This window comes from Pagrus pagrus (genome assembly GCF_965226575.1).
Source record: "Pagrus pagrus genome assembly, chromosome: 18".
In the NCBI taxonomy this organism is placed as follows: Eukaryota; Metazoa; Chordata; class Actinopteri; order Spariformes; family Sparidae; genus Pagrus; species Pagrus pagrus.
Genome location: NC_140202.1, coordinates 23,402,112 through 23,427,045, shown reverse-complemented (window position 1 = coordinate 23,427,045; position 24,934 = coordinate 23,402,112). Strand labels below are relative to the sequence as shown.

Below are 24,934 nucleotides of genomic sequence, written 5' to 3'. Positions count from 1 at the left end.
AAGTAAATTATTATAAATTCATTACTTTGGCTTTGATGCAGCATGTAGTCTGCAAAGTAACCAGTAACTAAAGTCATCAAATAAATGTAGTCTAGTGGAGTAAAAGTACAATATCTGCCTCCAGAATGTAGTGATCAGAAGTATAAACCAGCAGAAAACAGAAATACAAGTAAAGTACAAGTACCTCAAAATTGTACTGAAGCACAGGACTTGAGTAGCCTAAACTAAACTATCCACTAAAATACAACTACAACCGTTAAATTCTATTATTCAATGTATTGTTTTATTATATATTTACAATATATCATTATATAACACTAGCAGGGCACATTTCTCTACCTAATAATAATTTCACAATCAGCTGACAGTATTACTGTACTTTTACACCAGCAGCACTGAGTTTAAAGAGCAAATACATAAAAAAATAACAATTATATGACCTTATTTAAACATTTTGGGTTCAGAGTCTATAAGCAATGATATATAGAGATCATGTAGCTAATTTATTTTTTTTGGGTACTTTACTTTATTTTTTCTATGTCTATTATTTTACTTGTATGTAAGTATGAATTGCACTATGTCATTTGAATTTGAATTAATATCCAAATGTTGATCTGCAATTTTGTAGCCTGCTATAGATCATGCAATAAACATCAACGGTTAAAAGATAACTTAGAAGAATACTTTGTTCTTTTACTTGAGTATTACTATGATACGAGTACTTTCACTTGTACTCGAGTACAGATTTTCAGTAGTTTACTCTTTCCACCACTGTCAATGTCTCACCAGAGGCTATGCGACGTTCACGTTCACTCAGACCACCTTTATGACGTCACCTTATCTGAACATTTTCATCCAAATTATGCGGATTTAAATGACATGTATTTATTTTCGGGCTGAAAATCGATTAAAATATTTAATCGCACATATTTTATCTTTTCTAAATTTACCTTAAAGGAATATTTTTCAAGTTTTTAATACTTTTATCTACATGGGAGTGGACAAATGTGCTTGCTTTATGCAAATATATGTTTATTATTATTGCAACAATCCAAAACAACGTCAAATACTGTCCAGAATAATCTCCAGAGTAACCTCAAGGTACTGCATGCTCAAAAAATATGCATGACAGACTCAAGCCCAACAGGCTCCCTGCATCATCAGCTGTGTGCTCGCCCAGCTAGTGGTATTCGAGACCGGACGTACTCTGGTGGTAACTCGGTCCACATCGACAGTAAATGCAAATAACTCTGTTCCTGTGGCGAGAACCATCTGGCAGGGCTTTGAAGCTGAACTTGCCATTCAAAAAGACCCCTTTTCTTTATCCAGTCCTGCTCAGGGAGGTTTGTTTCTGCTGCCATCCACAACGTGCTGCTGCTGCGTCGCTTCCTGATTTCCCAAACTACGGAGCGGGCGGAGGGTCAGAACGTGCGTGCGCTAATCGCGCGTCAAAAAAGAAAATTAACGGCGTTAAGAGGGAATTAATATCGCGTTAACTATGACAGCCCCTAATTTATTCATGTTGTAATATAATCCCCCTCCTCTCTCTCCCATCATCACTGCCAAACCGGGAGCCTGTCTCTATGACAACCTGGTACAGGCGGGGTCTGCCAGCTGGAGGCAGAGTCAATCAGCTCTCAGTTGGCATCTCACCGCTTTAGACCTCCACACCGCATCACGCCCAGAGTGGAATGGAAGAAAAGGACAAGAAAGACCATGTATGTAGCTGCCTTTATGCATGCATTGCAACATTTCTGCAAAATTTTTTATTATTTTCATTTGTAGATTTCACCTTTCGGCGTGGCTCGCTGACAGAAAATGCAGAAGAGTAGTTTGTCCAGCTGAGTCACTGATTGTTAAAAAAAAGCGTGGATCAATAAAGCTATTGTTCCCATCGGTGCTGTAGGTGGCAGCTCACCGCACATTCAGACATCAGCAGGGCTGCGTGAGAAGGGACCAGCCTGTGATAATAAAGTAATAAGTGTGCTGTTTTGTTTGGAGGTGTAGGCCTCATCCTGATCTTAAAACATCTCTATTGTTTCACAGGGGGAGTATATCGGAGAGATAAAGGGTGGGATGCGGCCTTCAATGAAACTGGTTGTTATGGGAATTATTAACAATAAACCCAAAAGGTAAGCACACGGAGAAAAAAAAGCGAATTATACATTATTGATATATGCACTGTTGCACATATGACGTGGCAGCCAATATAAGTTAGAGATTAAAAAAAAAAAAAAAAGCCCTGTAGGCTTGTCATAAAACAGAATTACCAAGCAGCTGTTGTCTTTGCCAACCACCCATCTAGTCTCTTTTTCGGGAAAAATATATTTGTAATGCCAGTGCGTCTCCTAATTATAGGCTAGTGTGCTGGATGTGCGTGGGAGAGCTTCAAATCCCATGAAAATCTAAAGAGTCACACTGGAATTACTCTGGTTGATAACATCAGATGGCTATTTATTCAGTCATTCGTCACTGTGTCCAGTAACAGACGACAGTTAGGCTGCAGAAAAAAAATAAAAAAGACATGCTGTGCAAAAATAAACTTTTTTTTTATGTCAGGAAACTTATTTTTAGCTGCAGAAACATCAGGAAGGTTTTTAAGGACAAATTCTCTCAAAGGACCCTTTTCCTAGACACTGAATGTAGCATGACTGAGCTTTTAATTCAAAATATATTTTCTATTTCTTTGTGATTTCATGATTCTCATTAATGACTGTGTTTGTGTCAGCCAGCTGCAATTAAAATAGTTAACTGCTAATTAAAAACTTAAGTCTTCGTGATACCAAATCCACAATGAATGTCACCAAAAAAAGCAAATTACTAAAAATGTACGATAAGATTCTCTGCAAAATGAAACATTTGTTTATATGTTTTGCTTGTAATCAGGGCTGAATATAAAGCTGTTTACATGATGATCTGTGTTAACAGAAGTATTCAAATCATTTACAACTTCAAAGTAGTAATACTACATTATAAAAATACTCCGTTACAAAGACTCAAAGGAACTTTGAGAAGAATGGACTTTGGATCATTATGCAAAAACATGTCAGCGATGTTGCTAATTTAAAGTAGCCTACTTCACATAATGTTGGATAGTTTAATGTTCTATAAACTTACTGTATCATATGTTTTGTCTGTAGAATTATTAATCTATTAATCAAACTTTCTTTAGCTGTTCGATAAATCTGTGCAGGTAAAAGTTCAATGTTTTCCTCTGAGATGTAGCGGTGTTGAAGCATAAAGTAACTTAAAATGTAAATACTCAAGTAAAGTACCTTAAGAACAGTATTTGAGTGAATATACTATTATTTTCCACCACTGACAAGTTTGTAAAAAAAACAATGATAACAACAATACAAAAACTCCTTTTTATTTAGATTATAATGCAGAAAAAGATGCTGGGACAATTTTATAATTATCATATATTTTAAGTTTGTAAATTTAATGTTTCAGTGCACTGATGTCATTTACAATAAAGTTGGCAAAATCATTGGATAAATTACAGTGCATTTATATATCCCATAAATATAAATAAACAAACAAACAAATAAATATAGTTAAATAAAAAACTATAGTCAATAGATCATGTTTAGACTTGATAATGAAAATGAATCATTGTGCAAGAATCATTTATTAACTAATAACCAACAAACATAACAGACAGATTGTTAAACTGTAAAATATCCTGCCTCTGTTAAATATCTTTGTCTTTGTTTGTTTGTTAACAACATTTAAAGAATCGCTGCAAAAATGGTGATTATTTCAGGTGATAAATCAATATCAGTAGTTTTAGTATTTCCTAATATCTGACTAGGCATCATCCTCCTCTACTTTTTGCTCTCATGATCATCAAAGTAATGTGATTAAACTCACTGTCAGTTATCAAAATCATTCCTCAATCAGGCTTCTTCATTGAATACCTAATTACTACATTGCAGTAGTCATAAAGACCAGCAGATGTCACTGTTATCTGAGGGATCTACAGGTTTATAACTGAGATAGACAGAAAAGCTCAGCAGTGTCAGCATTAATGTAAAAGCAGGATCTCACTGTTGTAGTTGGTCGAGGTGGAGCTCATTTTAAACTATTCTGTGCTGCAAATAATGATTATTTTCATTCAGGATTAATCGATGGATTGTTTGGTTTGTAAAAATAAAAAATAGGAATAAATGCCTCCACAATCACCCAGAGCCCAAAGTGAGACCTTCACAATGGTTGTTTTTCCAACCACTAGAATATTTTCCTGTTAAACGTAGTGGAGAAGAAGTAAAAATCACCTCAAAATTGAGTAATTGAGTAAATGTACTTGTCAGTCTTTTAAAATTCAGGCGCCACTTCTGTGTGTCCCTGATCTCTTGTGTGTGTTTGTTCAGCATTGAGCTGATTCTGTCCAGCGCTCCTCTGGAGGAGGACACAGAGGGCGACGTGGGACTTCAGTTAAAGGTCAACTTCACGGATAAGGCCGTCCATCGCAACGCCCGCCTGGCTGGGAAGTGGGGTAAAGCTGAAACTACCCTCTCTTTCTTTCCTTTTGCAGCTGGAGAATCCTTCAAGGTACGCGTAAAAATCTTTCCTGCCTTTATTTTTTCCCTCTTTATCTCTGCATGATTTTAGATAGTAGATTAGAGTCTCATCTTCTTCTCCTCTTCCTCCTCTCTGACTCGTAGATGGAGATAGTTTGTGAGCACCAGCAGTTTCGTATCTTGGTGGACGGACAGCCTTTGTGTGGATTCACCCACCGGGTCTCCCCGCTCGCCTCCCTCACTGCCTTACGAGTCTTCGGAGATGTACAGCTCACCAAGGTGGCCTAACACCAGCGATTAAAAAAAAAAAAAAAAACATACATAAGGATGTTCTGGGACAGTATCAAATACATACTTTTAGCTACTTTTCGAGTGAATAAATTAACCCATGGTGGGGACGTTGTGTCTCCGGTTCCAAATGAAGTTACGCCTGCCTCGTAATCACGTGTTAAGACAAAGTGCCTTCACTAGATTACCTGTTTAGAGACTTGAAGATAGTGACTGATTGTGACAGTCATCAATGTCGTAAATAAACTGAAGAATGTGATTTGAACTGAAGTGAATTAAGTTTTAAGCAAAATGTGGTCAAAGCTAATAATATTTTTCCCTCAATGAACGTTTGTACAAACACGATGTGTCACCGGAAAAACAGGAGTGATTCATCTGTCTTTGTGCATTTTAAGGTCCGGTGTGTAGGATTTATTGGCATCTAGCGGCAAGGTTGTAAATTGCAACCAACTGAATACCCCTCGTTTCACCCTACCTCCCCTTGTGGCTGCTAAAAAACACAAAGGGCCCTCTCTGGCTAAATGCAGAGACATGGCGGACTCCTAGAAGTGGACCCGCTCCCTCTGTTGATATAAAGGGCTCTTTCTAAAGTAACAAAAATACAATGATTCTTGCGTTGCGTTCCAGACAAGACAGACGAGCTCTAATTTGTATTAGGGTAGTAAAAGGAATATCAAGATATGTTTCAAAGTATAAAAAGGTTGAAAAATAAGATGTATGATGGCGCTTGTTACCTCACGCACTGTATTTCTGCCTCTGTTTGGTTCAATTGTGTGTAAAAATGAGAAAGAAATATCAGTGTGTCACGGTCAGCCATGTTTTCGTTTACTTTTGGTGTCATGAACCTGGAACGTTTAGGGCCCTGACACACCAGGTCGACAGTCAGCTGTTGGTAATTGTCTGTGGCCCTCGTTGTTGCACCGGTGGCACTAGTCAGTCCTTGTCGGCATTGGCTGATTTAGTTAAGCGAACAAGTGCACAAGAAGAGAAACTTAGCGTGATTTGTCCCCTTTTGTTTGGTTTCTCCTTATTTTTTGCCTCCGCTTCTTCACCAGTGCTATTTGCAACTTTTTATCAGACACGGTTTCGTGGCTGTATTTGTGAGAGTGGTGTAAAAAAAATGCTGCTTTATCAAAACAACAATTTGTATTTCAGTCCAGAGTTTTCTGGTTTCCCTTTTTAAATGATGAAGACAGACTACAGCCTCCTATGGAGAGGTGTTTCCTCAAACACAGGCGCAGAATGTACGAGCAAGCTGGACATCGGCTAAAGTCTTTGCGGTGTGTTCAAGTGCAGCTTTTTGGACGAGACACAGGCAACATGAGGGTCTGACTGACTGGAACGCAGCATTAGTTTCAGGTGATTGCACACCAATATAAGCATAATTATGAATATATTTCTGCCCTTAAATCCCCCTGAATCCTGCACAGTGGACCTTTAAATCTCAGACGTTTGTCTTTGATTTCTCTGGGGTTAACCTTTGAAAGCACTTACGTTTACGAGCGCCTGCATGAAGATGAATGTCTCTGAACTCGATTGATTGTCATTCTGTGCCCGACTAAGTACTGTAACAGGTGTAAACATGTAAAACAAATTCATCCTACATTAGTGCATGCCAGTAATACACACAGTATGTTTTCCTTCCTCTGAGCGGAAGGATTAGATTATGTCACACTTTGAGTTATTCTACCTTTGAAAAACTATTAACGCCCACTGGTTTGTGTACTTGTCTTTTATCACTAGCACTTTTTATGTGAATGTTTCATATTGACTTTACTTCACTGCAATAAATCACTTTTGTTGTTATGTTTTATTGTTGTTTTATGCTCTGTGGTTGAGTAACCCAGTCTACGTTATCATATATCACCGAGGTATTGTGTCACTCTTTATTATTTCACTGGAACGAGGCTCTAAACCAACTCCAGCTCAGCTTGAGTCATCCAGATAAAGGCTCGACTCAGCTTGCTGAGTGGGAGTGTCTGTCTGATTAGTGAGAGCATCCGGCATGAATAAAACTTGATGATTGTGACGAATACCTTTGCGGGATGTTCTAGCCTCTACTTGTACTTCTTCATGGTGTCGGGCCCTTTGATTACGTAAAAGTATCTGTTATAAAAATACTTCCCTCGGGGCTTCTGCAGGGTTCACCAAGTTAAATTTAAGACTTTCAGACCTTTTTAATACCAAATGTATTAATGCTTAACAATTCATTACAATATTTTACAAGTAAAGTGTTGTATTGAGTAAATGTCTGGTGCCTAGAGTTGATAAAACATAACTGTGGAGAATACATAATGATTATATTTATTTATGAAAAACATTTAACTTAAACTGAATGATTACAAGATATTTTTTTACAACTGTTGGGCTTTTAAAACCTTTTGAAATGCAGAATAATTAAGCAGACAGAAATGTTATGTAACCATTAACACTTTCATCTGATTGCATGGTCCCAGTGTGTTGTCACAGTAAACCAGTATACATTCATGGAATGTGTAAATCCAGTCGTCGTCACAGCTGCTCTCATGTCTGCTCTCTGATCGCCTCTATCCAGTTCATCTTGTCCTGGTGGGTCGGAGCCTGGATGAAGTAATGTGTGTCGGACTGGGTGATGATTTTAAACAAGTTGCCTTGAATGTTGCCTTTCACACCTGTGTGGGAGGAGAAAGTAGGGTCAGTATAAAGTATAACTGCTTTAGGATCAACACATTGGACAGACATAGCAGCTGTACGTTCAGTGCTCTCATGCAGTGGTTTGCAAACTTTAAAAGGGCAAAGCCAAAATGTCAAGGCACACCTGTATTCATATTCATATAAAACAGCCTCTATGACACGTTATCTAATCAGTTTTTAAAGGATTAAAAGGAAGACTTTGCCTCTGTGTGAGGACATGAATGTGCACAAAGTACTGTTATAATAAATTAAAAACTCATTCATTACTTTGTATACTGCAAATAACAATGTATGGTTGTAACACCTGGACACTGTTTGGCAACTAGTAGCCTCAGCATTGAAAAAAGTACCCAAAAGTCTCACTTGAGTTAAAGATATATAAGAGTTAAAGTAAATTATACATTATACACATATTTTAGAAAGCCTTACAGTACATACTTAACACCACTGGTTGAAAAATTATTTGCATGGCTGATTATCAGACCTGATATTAAGCATTTTTCTGATTATTGGAATCAATGTTTTTTTTAGTAGCGGAGTGTATAAAGTATAAAGTAGCAGCAAATGGAAATACTGAAGTAAAGCACAGTAGAAGTACCTCAGAATTGTACTTAAGTACAGTTCTTGTGTAAATGTACTTTTTTACATTCAGTCACTGACAATGATTATAATACAATAAGATACATCAGAATGTGGATGCATAGACAATTCTTTCGGTAAAGATAAAAAGAAAAGAGGATAATAAGATTAAGTTTACAGTATCAGTAAAACCCCTTATCACACACACCGTGTGGCAACATTATCTCCCAGACATTTAGTCATAAAAAGGAAACCAGAACCATTTCTTCTCACTACTGGTCCTGTGTTGTATAATTATTAGCTTGTTTAGAGGTGAAAATGTTTCTGAGCTCAGTGGAGTTGGAGACGGTGACTCACCTGAGGGAACTCCGTTGTCGTCCAGAGAAGACACCAGACAGCCTCGCAGTGAGAAGCCGCCACTCGGGCTGATGTCATCCTGTGAAATAGTGAAATAGGAGAGGGAGTGGATTAGACTGACTCAGGTTTGTGGATATGAATTATTGAGAATTATGAGTAATGTAATAGTGTCATAGCCGGCCTGAGGCATACAGTAGAGGTAAACAAAACAACTGCCTTGTTTGGGCCGCAGTGTTCAGTTCAGGGTCAATTTATTTAGGTTCTTTATGCTGTTTTTAAATTGGCTGTGTCTGTTAGTAATACACTTTTTTACAGATTTTGCCAGTTAGATTTTTTAGCCCTTTGTAGGCCCTGGTATGAGCTGTGGACTCACCTTGGTGGGATCAAAATAGTGAAGGAAAGCTGGTTCTGAACGCAGCACAAACAGTCTCACTTTCCAGTTCTTCCTTCTATGTCCCTGTGATTAAAGGAGGGGTGTCAGGTTAGTGAGTTGACTGTTATTTTCAGCATCTTAAAAAAGGGTTAATACAGTGTGTTTACCTGTTTAAGCAGATATCCTCTCTTTTCCACCTTCCCACTCATCTCCACTGCAGACAGCGACGTCTCTGCCTTCACACTGCCTCTCTTCTTTAAGCTGTCAGCCTGTAAACAGTCAGTAAACATACACATGCTGTGGATTAATTATCTGCCATCTCTTATCATCTTATGTTCTTAAGTTGTCAGTAAGCTTCTGGAGGGGTCAGTACACCAAGACTTCCTGGTACTCACAAAGCTGTACAGTGCAGTGGAGTCGTCCATGAACTGCTCAGCGAGGCCGGCGGTGCGGAGAGCCTCCACGCTCTTCAGGCCGACTGTCCGCAGGCAACCCTCCTCCAGCAGGGCCGAGGCCAGCGTCACGGCCTCCACACGGGTCAGAGTCAGCTGCATGAACACCAGCCAGTCCACCACTGCTGAACCTGCAGGGACAGGGAAAGAAAGTGAGAAAAAACACCCTGGATTGATCCCTTTATCCAGATGTGCACCACAAGTTATTGGGGTCTGTTCTGTGTCCAGACCCAAGCTCCATCCAAGCTTGGGTGGGTGCATTTAAAATGATAATGGGAGAAGAAGAACCATGTTGTAGAGGCTCACCTGAGAAACAGTTGCTATAATTGCTGCCATGCTCCACATGAGTGCTCATGTTGATCCCATTGTGGACGTCATACATGGCGTCCAACACTTTGCTTTAAAAGAGACAAAGAAGTGGAGAGTGGAGCAGTTATAAAGAGATGGTAGGGTCATAAACAAACAAAAGCAAGCTGTCTGCAGGACGACAGTATTTAACATGCTGCAAAGTCTGTGGGCGAACAGTCGTTCACTTACCTCAGATTGATGTTGTGTAACTGGGATGCATCAGGGTCTTCCTGGTTTGTCACCTTCCCGTCTTCAGTCGTCCGCAGCTTGTCGACTGCAGCGGTGATGTCAGCGGCCCAGTCATCTCTCTCTTCCCGGGAACAAGCCTCCAAGAAATGATCCGTCCCGTTCTTTGTATGGAGCTTGAACACCAACTAGGAAAAACACATAAAAATAAGATTGATGTTCAGGTTTGTTAATGACAGAGTGGTGGGTTAGAACAGGTAACGTTTTGCTCTTTAAAGTTAGTTGACGATGGAGATCAGGTCCTGACAAAAACAGAAACCTGAGGCAATAGATTTTATCATCAAGTGAGGTGTGAGAGGAAGGTCTCAGCTGGTGGAGCCGCACCTTCACTGTGGTTTCTACCAACAAAAACATAAACAAAGGAAAATGCTGCTGAGACATGGCATGAAGTGCAGTGGTCTCTGTGTCGCTGTCGTGTGTATTTCTGCAAATACCCTTCATATATTTTGTGTTATGATAGAATCAAGCCAAATAATGAAGACATATGAATTAATTTTGTAATTTTATAGAAAACAGTTGCCCCTTTAAAGGCCATCAATCGTCAGTTCATCTATAACACTACACAACAAGTTAACACTGGTCTGGAATAACTCACCGGTCGATTTTCGTACTCCAGGAAAGGACAGGTTATTTCACAGTCCTTCAGGAGGACTTTCCCTCGCTGACACGAGTCCCGTTTGCCTCCTTCGTACTTGTAGTACAGCAGCTTGTCTGACATCAACACAAACCAGCGCGCCTTCCAGTTGTGTACAAGATGACCCTGTATTCAGATTATTAGAAATGATCGTAAATGTGTTTTATTCTTGGAAAAAGCTACATACGCTTTGCTCTTTCAAAGACACTGTTCTTAAATAAGTTGTACAAGAATGACTTTATATGAGAAACTTGGATTTTAGCGATAAAAGTTTACATCAGCTTCAGATATAGCTAAAACTACATGTCAGACTGACTCAACTAAACCTATATTTGTCTCACCCTTTTCACCAGGAATCCTTCTCTTAGGACCACCTTTTTCTTGTCTGTCTCCATGCTGTCCGGCGTGATAATCACAACTGAGCTGCCTGTTCCTGCCTGCTCAGAGTTTTGAATGTAGAGGTTGGAGAATAAGTGAGTCACCCCTGTTGACACCCACACACGCCTTCCCTGAAACTCTCATGCCAATCCAAACCCTGTAATTCCTGCCAGTTATCACACGAGGGCGCAAAGACTCCTTCAGAGGCTCAGCAGTATGTGAGGAATTCAAATCCTGGAGATGAAGCTGTAGGGAACATTGTCTTGACAGATGAGAGTTTTTTTCTTTATCCCAGTTTTGATGAGAAACCAGCAGCTGGTGGTTGAACACAGCTCTGCTTTGTTGCAGCTGCACCCAATAGCAGAGCAAAGTGCACATGGTTAATGAGAGTACTGTGGGTATTGAGCCTGAAGGAGGATACTGAGACTCTACATGTGGTCCTGTTGGACATTATTCTCCTTTTTCCTGGTTCCTGCTCTTCACAAAAGAAAGAACACGAATAAACAGAAATCTCTGATTGTTTCAAACTGATTTTATGCCACTTGGGGGCAGCGGAAACACAAAACTGACACAGTCTTGTCAGTATAAACTTTAAAGTGCACGGTATGTAATTTCTTAATCAAAACAAAACAGGATGTAAGTAGCATGGGATCATGGGAGTTGTTGTTTTCCTGTAAGCAACACTCATTGCCAATGAAAATCAATCTACATGCCTCAGGCAGAAAGGTTTATGGAGGAGTTAATGTTGTAAAGTTTTATTCACATTACATTTAGTCTCATTCGACGACTTCCTTCCTAACTCTGACTCAGTTCTGCAAGTTATAGTGACAGGTCACCGAATGAAACGCACCATTACCGTGAGCAAAATTACAGATTTCTATGGATTTTAACTTTTTGGAAACATATGGGATTATGTAAGTACACAACTCAACAATATACAGAACAAATGTCTAGTTGTTTTTAGACATTTTAATGCAGAAATATTAAATATTATATCTTTAAGTTAGTACAGGCCACGTGTCAGGAAACAATTGCACATTGCATGTCCTCTCTTTTGGCTCTTTTTTGGTCACTACCAACTCCTGAGGGAAATATCAGGCTCTTTTGCTGCTCAATGCTCAGCTATGTTCACCATAGACAGCAGAAAACAGCTGATACCACTGCCATGAGAGTGATGAAGTAAGTCAGACTGACTGTGCAGTTCAAATCTGCAGTGTTTTAGCATGTTTAGACTTGAATGTAGGATTTAAAATTCTCTGACTTTGGTGATGGTATCAAAAAGACAACTGACAATTGCAATTTTTCAAGGAATGTTTCTATCTCCACCGTTTCTATCTTGCTGAATGAATGAGCCTTTAGAGCAGAACTTTATTATTTCTTAATTAATGACCTTTTGTGACATTTACAGAAACAATTTCCATTGATATTGACATAGTTATGGGTGACAGCTATGGCTCAACATAATCCCTTGCGCAGTTTTACTGTCTGAATACATAATGTCAAACAATCTTTATCTCAAAAAGAGAAAATTCTGCAGGAAATGATCACGATTCTTTAAAAATCCAGCTTGAAAATCCTAATCAAATATCCTGCAGCATTACTTTCTTGAATAAGGAAAGTTTTGAGTTTTTCCAACAGGTTGGCAGTGAGTTTTAATAAGTTCAGGGGTCGTATGACATTTAATATAATATTATACTTTATTCTGGATGAAAACCAGAAGAAGAGCCTCTCCTCTCTGCTGCAGGACTCCTCTAAACTCTCCAGTGCGTCTCCCAGGTGAAGGAACCTGCACCTGCAAGCATGCAGTTATGAGACGACTGGTATGTGCAGCAGATTCAGCGTGGCAACCGGCCAAATACGTGTCAAAAGAAAGGAGTCTGTTAAACACATAGAGGAACAATAACCCCAAAATCCTGCTCATGAGTGAGAGTCACACATGCTCGTCTGAGTGTTAAGTCAAGTCAAGCCACGGGTTAAGGTGTGTCTGGAATGCCCTCTGTATAACATTAACCATAAATCAAACATTAATTACGCAAAAAAGAGATGATGTTGTTTTGGCACGTCAGGATATGAAGGCCTCTGACGCAAGTCAGCTCACGTGGAGCGGCCGGTTGTCCTGGACACGCACACTTAAAACGCAAACACTCGCCGGAGTCTGTTTTCTTGGTCCACAGACTTATTGTTCAGTGGGTGTGTGCTTGTGTGTCCACGTCCACAGCTGGTTACACAGAGCATGTCGCTGGTCAATCTCTCTTTATGAGAAAATGGAGACAGGATTTTTCTCGAGGATAATGAATCTTTGTTTATTTAGTCCCAAATTTGCCTCCCAAAAATGCTACTTTCTGCTGGAAATGATAATTTGAATAGTAAAGATGGTTACAAACCTTCAAACTTCAACACAACACAACTTCTTTGTAGGAAATAGTTCTTAGTGGACACACTAAGCAACACTCCACTTTTCAATGTCCTGCAACTGAAAGGAAATTGTTTTGATTCTTCCACAAACGACAAATGGCCTTTTCTATAGTCGTTCCTCAAGAGTCGAGGATGAGACTGAAATTGCCCGTATACAGTACGAGTTAAATTGCCTTTATAATGAAGGGTGAAATTGAAAAACAGGATGTTCCAGGAGTCAGGAGGAGAAACACGGTGGCAGGTTATCCTGCTGTTTGCCTTGAGATTTCCCAATCAGTGGCCTCTTCAATAAAAAGTAACATGGTGACACAGTGGTTTATGGTTGTTGACCCATTTTACAGGCGCTGCAGACTGTCTGTAACATGTGTAATGTACTTTCTGAAGACCTTTCTTGTTTTCCTCCTTGTGGCACAAAGACACTGAAACAGCGCAAGCCGTCACTCACATTTCACCTAAAATCCAGGAATTATTGTGTAAACTTGAAGAGTTATTATTTCAGATGAAACACAGATGTCACCTACGGACCATCACTTTTTATTTTCCATTAGTGCTCTCTTCTTTCAATAAACACACAAACAAGCATGACATTTCCAAACGACACCTACTTTTATTCACTAGACTTTCAACATTTAAATGTTAAATACATACAAAATTAAAGTGCTTCACTATCAAAAGCGTACAGCCACGGTTTGATCCTGCTGTAATGTACAGTAACATGATACCTATCCTGTATAGTTAAGTTAAAACCCTTCAACACAACTTTTAGGAAAATAAAGAAAATATAGATTATCACCTGCCATAAACTCCCAGATGGACCTTAGTTACAGAATGATAACATGTGCTCAATATAGTGAGTGTGTGACTTTCTCTGCTTGTAAACTTTCTATCCAACTGAAACAGAGTGACAAGGTTTTCACTAAAAAGAAACGATATGCAGCAGGAACGTGACTTACAAAATACAGCATTATATACAGCGGGCAATACTCGGCTGTTTTTTAAATAAAAAACATAATTTTGTCTACACAAAAACCACCAAAAACCTTTTCCAGCACATACACTTTGTTCGAAACCCCTATTTACAACTGAGCACCTGAACTGTCTCTGTGGGAATCTGGTCTTCTGGGGCGTTCAGACCACGTTCAGTGGTTTACAGTCTGGTCCATCGGAGTCGACTCAGCTAGCGTACAGGACCGTGGCTGGCCGACTGGAAAAGCAACTGGACCTGCAGCATGAGAGCGTCACGTCCATAGTGTGCAAAGAGGAAGTCGGGAGGGGGTTTATACAGCGCTCAGCCTGTGCCACGCAGACACTACTTTCTCTGGATGAGCCATCGTGTCCTTCCACTGCTCCACTGCTTCTGGAAGAGGGCTGTCGAACCCCAGATGAACCTGCCAGAACCAGTGAAAAGGCAATTATACTTCAGCTTGTTGCATTTAACCTCTAATTATCTTTAAATATTTTAATTAGAACATGTACGCGTCAGAACAACTCACCTGTCCCAGACACTGTTTCCTCCTGACCGAGCTCCGGCTGTAAAGTTTGACCGACAGCGAGAAGTCGTGGTCTAACGCTGTCAGGAGGAAGTGAAAACCCTCCTTCCACTTGCACTGACCCGCTGAGGCCTTCAGCACCCGAGTCTTCTTCTTCATCGCCACCCGCCCCAACTGGTGCATCTCCACTTTGACAAAAAACGCTTCAGAGGGGAAGGAGAGGCGGAAACACCAGCACGGTTACTGACTGGAGTTTACCAGAGTTCAAATTAGATTTAACACCGGTGACACCTACCTTGGGTGAGCGGTGAGGAGGATGCTGGGAGGTTTTGGGCGGCAAGGACCTGGAGCTGGATGCGTCCGTTGACTGGCTGAAAGCAGGTGGTGAGATGCAGCTCAGAGTGGCACACCTGAAAGAGAAGATTAAATCATATCTTAATAATTAGGCATGTCCAAATCACAACTTCAGAAAGTTTTTACATTTTTTGTTTTTTAGTTTTCTGGTTGTTTGTAGTGTAAAGTGTCAGGACAGCTGTTTGGTATCAGCTGAAGCTACATGTGAAGAGTTTAAATCTACAACAGGTTGACCTTTAATTATTGGCTAAAAAGATGTTTTCTTTTAAAAAGAAAGGTGCATCAGCCTGCAAGTTTTGACATCAGACTAGCAGTTTGCGGTGCTTAATATTTTGACCTTTGAGTACGGCACTTCACCGGTCCAGACGTCGTGTTTTTCTCATTTCGTGTTCCTCCAACCTGAAGTAGCTTCCAGTAGTCTGGCAGAAGCTTACAGTTTGTCTGCCCCCGGGCACGCAGCCACACGATCCCTGTCTATTATCGACTAAACGATTGAATAAACTCAACTTTGTTTTTGTTATTTTGCGACTCGGAAACAAGTCAACTTGTCTTTGCAACGTCGGCGCCAACAATAATACCGCTTGGAAACACTAGGGGGGAAAAGTCGACTGTTGCCACTTTAAGCACAGCTGTCGACTCTCGCTCTGTGCTTCATCCTGGACTGCCAGCTGCCCTGCTTCTTCATAAAATGCTGCAGATATTCTTCTTGTTTGAGAACTTCACAAGTTCAGCTGTCTTCACCGTTAAGTGCCTCTCCTGAGAGTACAGTGATTTGGACAATTTGTTCCTTTTGTGTCCACCAGATGGATATATTCACAGTCTGTATCAATTTGTCGCTCTGAGAACCTACTGATGAGTCACTGTCTGATCCCCTTAAGTGCAGAAACAGTTCACATTTTACTGCCACTGGCCAGACATGTATCCATTCATCAACAAAACCACTCTGCTGTTGAAATGGTTTGAGGTTTGACCTACTTTCCATGTCTTACATTTCCAGAATCCACACGCTGATTTTCTCTTTCCAATAACAGCCTGTTTCCCAATTTCCCTTGATAATGAATCCCCTTTCTCTTTTTCTCTGTGATTATGCAACAACATAAAGTCTGAGTCAACGTCAGTTTTATCCTGTTAGGGCCACGAGAACGGTACATGCCAGTGGGCTACAATGCATTACGGAGACAGTTTTATGAGGCACAGAGCGTGCTTTGTTCTTATTTGCTGTGCCCATACAAAGGGGTGATAAAAGACAGCAGCTAGAGGAGGAAATGTTGGAGAATAAGTAGTAAAAGTCTGGAAAATTCCCACACCGAAAGTGTTTCCTCTTTGCCACAACAGCTGGAGAGCGGGTAGGACAATACCCACAACAACCCAGAATATATTTGGGCAATTTTTGAGCAGCCATTATTAACATCGGACACCAAACAAAGCACTTTTTAGACTGGCCAATGCCAATCGTTTGTCCCTCTGCCTTTCTTTTTTTAATTTTAGTTGTCATGTCTCATCGAACTCTTTGCCTTTTCAAGTCAAGGTCAACTTCCAAGATCAACAAATCAAAAAAAAAAGCCACTATTTGAATATTTTACACCACGCCAGCAGAAGTCTATCAGTCCGTTGATCCACCACTCTGATTCAGACTGAAATATGTCAACAACCATTAGACGGACGGCCATGAAATTTGGTACAACCACTCATTTCCCCCTGGGGTTTAATTGTAACAACCTACTTATCCTCTGACTTTTCACCTACTACTTTCATCAGGTTAAAATTTCAGTTTGTTCAATATTTTTATTGTGTTATCGACCAAAATCTGCTAAATAAAAGACCTGACCTTCAGCCTCAGATGTACTTTGTGTCTTGTGGCTAATTAGCAAATATTTGCATGCTAATAGGATACACTGAGATGATGAACTTGGAACATGAACATGTTAGCATTGTCAGTGTGAGCATGCTTGCCAAACCAACACTACTGCCATGCCTGACGAGTGCAGCCTCACAAAGCTACGAGTGTGGCAGTAGACTCTCGTCTCATCTTGTTAAACTCGTAGAAATGTTTATCAGTTGGTCAAAAATCCGGTATTTGTGGCATCGTTTTGAGCCTGTCATCATGCTGATGTTCACAAAGCAACAACGCAGCGCACCAGTTAAAAGCAACACGATGTAGAAATTGGCATTTTGTGCACTTTGGCCTGACTAGATCATTTTCAAAAGAGGAGACAATGCTCATGCAAACTGGTGCGGTTGGACTTTGTGTTCAGCGGGATGGTTACATCACATCACTTATTGGTTAGGTCAAAACAAAACAATGTACCTGACTTCCCACAAAGAAATGAGCAAACATTAACAGGATGTTACGCTGGATTAAAGACGTAAAACAAATTGGCAATTTAATCCTATAATCAGCTTTAAGTTGTAGTCAAATAAACCTGAGTTTGAGATTATAATTCTTTAATTCCTGGTTATCTTTGCTCTCAAACTGTCAGTATAAGAAAAACCAGTGACAGTGAAATATTAACAAAACCAGACAACAGACTTAAGACCACAAACAGACTTTGGCGCCACAGGTCTGACTCACAGAGGATTTGGACGGAGGGTTGAGGTCGATCCAGTGCTCCGTCTCCTGACAACTGAGCTCTCTTAAGGAGAGGACGCACTCTGCCACCGTACGTTTCCTGGGGTTGTGTGTTTGCAACCGCAACACCAAAGCACTGCAGCGCAACTGCTGCAGGTGCAGTGCGAACACAAAGGTCTCCATGAAGGGCACATCCTAAAGACAGAGACAGTAAAATCAGGTGTGGGATAACAACCCTGCAAAGTTACTCTCTCAGAGAAAAGGTTAACGTCATGGCACTCATCCTCACACTGTTAACTTATGGCAATTTGTGGCCAGCTTGGGTGTACAGGACCATTTATTCACCTTGACCTGAAGTCAGATCTAGTCAGATTCTGGTTACGTAACTGACATTTTTATCTGCAAACCTCCTGAACCACAACTTTATAACTGCAAACATGAAAATCTCAACCTCAAGATGGATAACTTCAGCATTTCATCAGGTTTGAGACAGTATGCTTTGACCCTTACCTGACAGTACTCCTTGATCGAGCTCTTGAACTGTATCGGTTTGGGGATGGTGATGATGCCTTTAAATCCAATCCTTTGTTGCTCCACTCCATCCAGAAGGTTGAGGTCTGAACACTGATAACGAGAGAGAGGAAAGAACGTTTCAGTCGAGGCAGGTCAAATCTATTTATAGGCTTAAGCGCTCCGAAGCAAACAGGTTGGGAGCAACTTGCTTTACTTAGTGAAAAGGACATAATTGCAAAAAAAGACTATACAAAAAACAAGCTGCTTTTATATGTGTAGTACTCTTTTCTTTTTTGCTTTAATAAAAACTTTATTTAAGCAGGATAAGCTTAATTTATGCTCAATTACTGACATAATGTCATGCAACAAAGGCATTAGTGGAGCCCCAACAGAGAGGCGAAGTCCCGTCACTTCCGGTGTGCCCATGGGACCTTATTTTGGAAAAAATGTGCACAGTGATGGTGAGAAAGTCGCAGTTTTCAAGGTCCCATGATGGTCCCTCAGAAGGGCCTTGACTTTGCCTCTCTATGCCCTAATTGTTCATCCAAATGTTTCCAGTGGATGGTTAAAGAAAAGGAAACCTAACCGAAACCAAAACCCTAATCTTTCATTTTACCCCCATTTTCTGGAGGAATTAGTGCATCTCTCTTCATTAAAGTGCTGAAACTGTAAACAAAGAGTTCATGAACACATTATGGGTGTTGGATTTTGAGTGCAATTTACACTTCCTCAATTACACAGATCACTGCGCTTAAGCATCAATGGAGACGGTTCTGTCTCCTAAAAAACAACCTTTTCCTCCCGAGTGTCTGAGCCAAAGTTAATGGAGTAGTGAGGGGAACTAACAGAGGCTTGTGTTCTGGACACACAGAGGGTCCATTGAGAGATGCTACAGAAGAGCACAATGGAGCTTTTTGTGTCCTCATGCTCCCCCCGAGTCACCGCGTGTAACCTTACCTGGACCAGAGTGATCCACACCTGCTCCAGAGCCTCTTGGTAGCTCACTCGGACGCACACCTTCCCCAGCTCGCGCTCATCCCCAGATAGGGTGATGGAGTCTGTAACGTTTGGGAAATCAGACGACAGCAGCACAACAGGAACAAATTATTTAATGTTTTTGAATGTAATGTGATAAGTGTCTTCAGAACTGCTCAAGCAGGATAGCTACACGTGTGATTCTCCTTATCAACCCACAAAAAGCAGATTTGCTGTTGCAGTGTGCAAGAAATGACAAGTTAAAGGGGTGGCAATTTGTCATGGCAGTACAGAAAAACAAAGTTATCTTCATACAAATCATTTGTCTTATCAAAACAAAGCTGCTCCTCTTGAAATAATACAATCTTTTTGTAGGAAGCCTTATCTCCGAGGCTCAACGGCGGACTATAGTGAAAACGTTTGGAGGTGATTACTGTGACTGCCCTTTCATGATTACACACAATGTAGAGAGAGATCTTAATCAGGCTTACGTAATGACTACTTGTGTTGTGCAGGGGGTTGTTTTTCTTTTATTCACCGAAAAGAAGACAGTGGCAGGAAAAGGTTCATCCTAACAGAAAGCTTGAGAGGGAAAGTGATTGTCTGTGTTTAAGTTACCCAGGCTGCTTTCAATGGAGCCAATCATGGAGGACGTGCTGCTGAGGACGCTGGAGACCGAGTTGAAGCGCTGCAGGTGAATCCAAACAGACAAAGAGGTAATCAGCATGACGGCTTCAATGTTAATTTCTTTAATGTACTTTATCATAACAAGACTAAGAGTGCTTTGTGGTCAATGTTAATAATCTTTAGTTGGTATGTTTGCCATTTTCACCATCTTAGTCTAACAATTGCTGCAACAGCAATAACATGTTGACTTTGTTTTGGGTTACTACTACAATAGGTTTACATGCTTTAGTGCTCAAAAGATACATCCATTTTCTCAAACTTCCTCTGTCTGAAACACTGTTTTAGCTCCTGTCTCTTTAAGGCCCCAGGTCTGCTCTGATTGGTCAGCTCACACACGCCTGACCCAGCAGCGCTAACAACAACAGAGCAGCTGAATCAGTTCTTTCATGCCAAACTGGCCACGAGATGTAAATTATTATTATTGTGACATGGCGACATAGTGTGATGTCGCAAAGTCACAGAATTAAAGGCGGGACTACTGACGAGGCGTTCAAGGAGCAGAGGTGTCTGTAGGAGAGAGGAGCTTCTGTTGGTGCAGACTTACATGATATTTTACAAGCACACGAACCTACAGTATGTTTAAAAAAAAAAAAGAGTTTACTGTTTTATTGGTGGTTTATTACAGGGTTGCTTTGTCCTTCATGATTTTAATTACTTATTACTGTTTGCTCATAACGTTGCCAAGCTAAACATTTGAGCTAATCGAATGGTACATGTACACCCACTGCATGTTGCTGCATATAAAAAGGGCATCAACAGAAGAGAAAAGTGAGCACGCAAAACAGTGAGTGTGTTGCATTGCATGTGCGAGTCTTGAGTGAGATAATGTATTGTGTATTGAGGTTTTGGGCGAGGCGTTTCATTGTTTGTAACACAGCCTCAAATGTTAAGTAACAAAGAGCTACACCACATCCTTTATAGAATAAAGAAACACACCCCAACTTACGTTTTGTTTTCCTTATTACATTACTGATTAAATGCCACTTCATCCCAGACAACTAACAGCTGAATCATTGGTAGCAAACAGAAATACATTCATGGACAACCACTAAACAGGAGGAGTAAGAGCTGACGCTGAAATTAATCTCCAATGACTTCATCATCACATTCAAATTTAAATAATACAGTCTCACAAGCTTATCGCCATCATTTACTTTATGTAATAAGTAGAGGATCTCTGAGGGAGTTCTGGCATTTTTGTTATCATAAACACTCAAAGGCATTTTAATAAAACAGAAACATTTGAGATCTTTTCTTTTACGTTTAATCAGCTGATAAATTAACTGAATTTGAACTCGATTTATTCAACCTAGCAAGCCATCTTCAAAGAGATAGTTTTACATTTTGGAAACTAAGTGTATTTGCTCACTAGGATCAAATACCAATCATATCTATCCATTCAGTATCAGGTTATAGGCAGCTAGCTTTGTTTAGTATTCAGACTTGAAACAGAGGAAAACAGCTAGCCTGGCTCTATCCCAAGGCAACAAAACATGTCTATTAGCACCTCCGAGGCTCATTGATTGACACGCCATTTATTATTTGTTTAATACAATGTATGATTGAATTGTAAACGTTGTGGTTTTACGAGTTGTCATGCTCTAGAATATCGGTGGAGGCTCCAGGAAGTTATCGTGCCCCAGCAAGGAAATAGTACGATACGTAATTCCCCCGTAAAATTCCCATTTCATTGTCACACTTTGTTTTCAATCAAACAAGATATGCTTAGTTCAGAAGCGGGATCAAGAGGTGCTGTTTTACAGATTTGGTTACCTTTGAACAAAGCTACGTGAGCAAGTTGCCCCAGTTTTCAGAACAAGGATATAGTCTTCGCCTGCTTCTCAGTAGTATTAATTTTGTCCTTTATCCAGCACTATAAAATTGGAGTTACTTTATGTTTTATCATGTATGCATTCCCTATTTTTCCCATGCAACAACACTGCTTTATGTCACATTCGGGCCTCCATACATTTATGATATCTTATTTAGCAGAAGTGGTACAGTTGGTGAATGGCAAGCTTTTTCTAAATATCAGAACTTTTAACCACAGTTAACCTCGTAGTGCAGATTAGCTCCACCCGACCAGCAGCTCACCTGCTTCTTAATAACCTCTCCAGGATGAAACGACCCCCTCGCTTTGACCCCTTAAATGAAAATACCAGCCTGTGAGGCTTGTTTCCACTATGCTGCTGAGAACAGTGGAAACTATAACATCTATATTTAGTCTTGGTTGATACAGGGTGAGAAATGCTGTGTGAATATAGATTAGATAGAGAGCACGCTCACCTGCATGTGACTCTGAGAGCTGGACAGATCAAACATGGAGCTGCTGAGTCGCTGCTCGCCGCCCGGCGTCAGAGTCAAACCTGGAGGCAAAACATCCGTCCACATTAGGTGGGTTTGATTAAGTTCTGGGATTTATGATTATTAATGTACCCCTATATTTACAGCACATATAATAAAATGCACACCATTTTCTGGCTATAATGTGTATGTCATTATGGATATCCAAGCACAGATTTACTCTGACAACTTCATGTCATGATTAACTCTTTAGAAATGAAAATAAAGTTTAAATAGTAAGAAAAAACAACATTGTCAGATATAAATGATACAAATGATTGATTTCTGATTGTCAGACATACTGTACATACACAAATGATTCTCTTATTTCAAAATTAAATGGATTTACTTCATGAGAGAGGCATGAATGCAAATATATACTGCTGCAACTGCTACCTGAACTTGTGGGACTGGAGTTTTTGTTCTTCAGTGTGTCGCGGCGGGTCGATCCAGGGGAGAGGAACTCAGTCATCCGGCCCTGATGCAAGATGAACTCTGGGCTGTAGGTGAAGTGACTGGAGCCCAGCAGCTCTGCCTTCCTCTCTGCGTACGTGGACCGTGCAGAACCTGCAGACAAAGAGCAGGGCTGCAGGTCAACATGCTTTCATTTGACCAAATTATTCTTTTCAGCCAGTAAACTGAGAGACCAGAGCCATTCATTCAGAAACAGGATATCCTGGTACTTGTCTCTTGTGTAATCAAATGTGACGCCATACCATGGTAATCTCTGAGCTGATTTTAATGAAACCTAAATGGCCGTTTGCTCAGTGAGTCCTGAGTGAGTGTTGAGCTTGTTTTGGTGGAGTCATGTGTGTCAGCCCCCTTAACCTTTGGCTTCACCAAACCCTATACTGAGGCAAGATTGCATGTGTCACTCCACACTAGTTAACTGTGTGTGCTCTTTGAACAAATGTAACTTTTCAGTGGGTACATACTCTGTGGTCCAGACTGTAAATTGGGGTAGCGGGATCCTCTGGGTTGGATATAAGATGCCTTGAAGGTCGGCAGGACAAACGGCACCTCTCTACCATCTGGGGGCAGCTTGGACAGAAGGTAATCCTCTGTGACACCCCTTCTCTCATCATCTAGCGCCCGACCTGATGATGCTTTCTTCGTAGGAGGCATCTTCACTGTGATAACTTGAAAGCAAAGGAAATCAAACAATCAGAAACAACACACTCTAACAAAGCTGTCTGACATGCAGCTGTGCAGAGCGTCACTTTACCTTGCGCCTCCTGCTCTTTCCCTTTCTTATTCATGAAGTTCTTGCAGCAGTCTTTGAGGCACTCCATGGCCGCAACTGGAAATATTTCAGTGTTGAAGGGGTAAGTGGAAGTTACAGTTTAGATAGAAACAGCCTTTCTGGGGACCTAATCAGGAGTTGATAACACTCTGAATACAAACATTTGTTTCAGCAAATCACCAAAGTTTGGCAGAGTGCCCCCCCAAGAAAGTGGTATTACTTAAAGTTCGGCATTACAGGCCTGTCTGCAATTTGATATAACCAAGAAATTTGGTTAGTTAGTTGGTTTTCAAAAAATGTAATAATCCTTAAAGTTGTTGTTGTGCACCCAAGGCCCTGAAAAATGGTGCATTTTAAAATTTGATGCGATCTCAGAGATTGTTAAAGGGTTGTGGGTAAATGTGTTGCTGCGATCCAGAAATGTGTTATGGTGCCACAAAAATGTGTAATTTTTTTCATTATTGTCCCAAAATCTTCACTGCTTAATAAAAGTCAACTGAAATCCTCCAAGTTTGGTCTAGAGCCCCCCAAATGTATTGTTGTAATCCTATAATTTGGCATCGCAGTCCAAAAAATATGCTGATATAATCCCAAAATGTGTTCCATTTGTACCAAATCCCAAAATTTGAGAGCGCCACCAACATTTGTTATTCAAAGTTGAATGAAATCCCCCAAAGTTGATACAGAGCCCACAAAATTATTTGTTTTTGTCAATAATATATCTTTAAAATGTGTCGTAGTGCCCCAAATCTGGCAAAATCTGGTTTACCTTAACAATATTATATTTTTTAAATCTTAGAAATCATTGTTGTTTCAATAAATCCCTAAATTGTGATTTGATGTAACACCAACATTCTTCCAAACCCTCTAAATTTGATTTAATGACCTCAAAATCTGTTACAGTCCAGTCCTTCATTGTTATGGTTGGAGGATATTTGAAACACTGCTTTGTGCTGCGGCTGTATGAAGGCATTTGCATTGGTCTAACTTGATATATAATGGAGCAAGTACTCAACTAATACTTTAAATTATTAAACCAGAAGAAAAAATGTAAACTTACCCATGCAGTGTTTTCACTGAAAGAGGATAAAGTCAGTACATCCAGCAGGTGGAGTTCACTCTCACGGGCCGACTGGAGAGAAATGCCAGTGAGCTCAGGTTTATGGTTCACTTCAGTCACAGGTCTCTCTCTCTCTTTCTCTTTCTCTCTCTCCCTCACCCTCCTCCCTCCTCTCCCCCTCTCTCACTACCCAGCTCTAATTCCCGGACTGACAGTGTGTTTGCACTTCCTTCCCCGAACAGCCATGAGAAAACCATTTTCTGTTTTGATTTCCCCGTTTCTCCCATCCAGCATCATTGCGTGACCCCTGTCACTTAATATTCATCTGGGAGGAAACTTGGCCACCATCCAGGCCTAGTATATCTTTTGTTTACTGACCACACTCAAATAGTTTTGACAGTTTTATAGTTGTACTGTGAAGAGATTTATTGTCG

At 40.4% G+C, this 24,934-nt stretch overlaps 3 protein-coding genes across 3 annotated transcripts; 1 reads left to right on the top strand and 2 right to left on the bottom strand.

Annotated features, from left to right (window-relative positions):
• The first annotated feature begins 1,433 nt into the window (after positions 1-1,433).
• On the top strand, positions 1,434-6,617 carry LOC311273438 (galectin-related protein B). Its single transcript, XM_084380515.1, has 4 exons — positions 1,434-1,718; positions 2,047-2,132; positions 4,374-4,554; positions 4,668-6,617. Exons 1-4 carry the CDS (start codon positions 1,692-1,694, stop codon positions 4,809-4,811), a joined length of 438 nt encoding a protein of 145 aa, XP_084236641.1. The 5' UTR covers positions 1,434-1,691; the 3' UTR covers positions 4,812-6,617.
• A 539-nt stretch (positions 6,618-7,156) lies between these two features.
• Positions 7,157-10,891, bottom strand: plek2 (pleckstrin 2). The gene is made up of 9 exons (XM_084381189.1): positions 10,815-10,891; positions 10,435-10,599; positions 9,783-9,967; positions 9,552-9,643; positions 9,189-9,376; positions 8,961-9,062; positions 8,794-8,877; positions 8,421-8,499; positions 7,157-7,462 (listed from the first exon to the last, which is right to left on the bottom strand). The coding sequence occupies exons 1-9, from the start codon at positions 10,866-10,868 to the stop codon at positions 7,335-7,337; spliced, it is 1,077 nt and encodes a 358-aa protein (XP_084237315.1). The 5' UTR covers positions 10,869-10,891; the 3' UTR covers positions 7,157-7,334.
• A 2,985-nt stretch (positions 10,892-13,876) lies between these two features.
• On the bottom strand, positions 13,877-24,565 carry tc2n (tandem C2 domains, nuclear). Its single transcript, XM_084380946.1, has 12 exons — positions 24,501-24,565; positions 23,423-23,497; positions 23,133-23,336; positions 22,594-22,764; positions 22,141-22,220; positions 19,786-19,855; positions 19,150-19,250; positions 18,190-18,303; positions 17,683-17,874; positions 15,052-15,166; positions 14,760-14,959; positions 13,877-14,654 (listed from the first exon to the last, which is right to left on the bottom strand). The coding sequence occupies exons 1-12, from the start codon at positions 24,502-24,504 to the stop codon at positions 14,544-14,546; spliced, it is 1,437 nt and encodes a 478-aa protein (XP_084237072.1). The 5' UTR covers positions 24,505-24,565; the 3' UTR covers positions 13,877-14,543.
• Between the last annotated feature and the right edge of the window lie 369 nt (positions 24,566-24,934).

What these genes read in the sequence shown, in the direction of transcription:
- plek2 (XM_084381189.1), bottom strand. Translation starts at nt 10,868, where the DNA reads ATGGAGACAGACAAGAAAAAGGTGGTCCTAAGAGAAGGATTCCTGGTG. An exon ending in GAGGATATCTGCTTAAACAG is followed by an intron (nt 8,878 to 8,960) that starts GTAAACACACTG and finishes CTTTAATCACAG; the next exon opens with GGACATAGAAGGAAGAACTG. An exon ending in CGACAACGGAGTTCCCTCAG is followed by an intron (nt 7,463 to 8,420) that starts GTGAGTCACCGT and finishes CCTCCCACACAG; the next exon opens with GTGTGAAAGGCAACATTCAA.
- LOC311273438 (XM_084380515.1), top strand. Translation starts at nt 1,692, where the DNA reads ATGGAAGAAAAGGACAAGAAAGACCAT. An exon ending in AAAAGGACAAGAAAGACCAT is followed by an intron (nt 1,719 to 2,046) that starts GTATGTAGCTGC and finishes ATTGTTTCACAG; the next exon opens with GGGGAGTATATCGGAGAGAT. An exon ending in ATTAACAATAAACCCAAAAG is followed by an intron (nt 2,133 to 4,373) that starts GTAAGCACACGG and finishes GTGTTTGTTCAG; the next exon opens with CATTGAGCTGATTCTGTCCA.
- tc2n (XM_084380946.1), bottom strand. An exon ending in CTCCATTGAAAGCAGCCTGG is followed by an intron (nt 19,251 to 19,785) that starts GTAACTTAAACA and finishes CAAACGTTACAG; the next exon opens with ACTCCATCACCCTATCTGGG. An exon ending in CTCCTCACCGCTCACCCAAG is followed by an intron (nt 14,960 to 15,051) that starts GTAGGTGTCACC and finishes TCCCCTCTGAAG; the next exon opens with CGTTTTTTGTCAAAGTGGAG.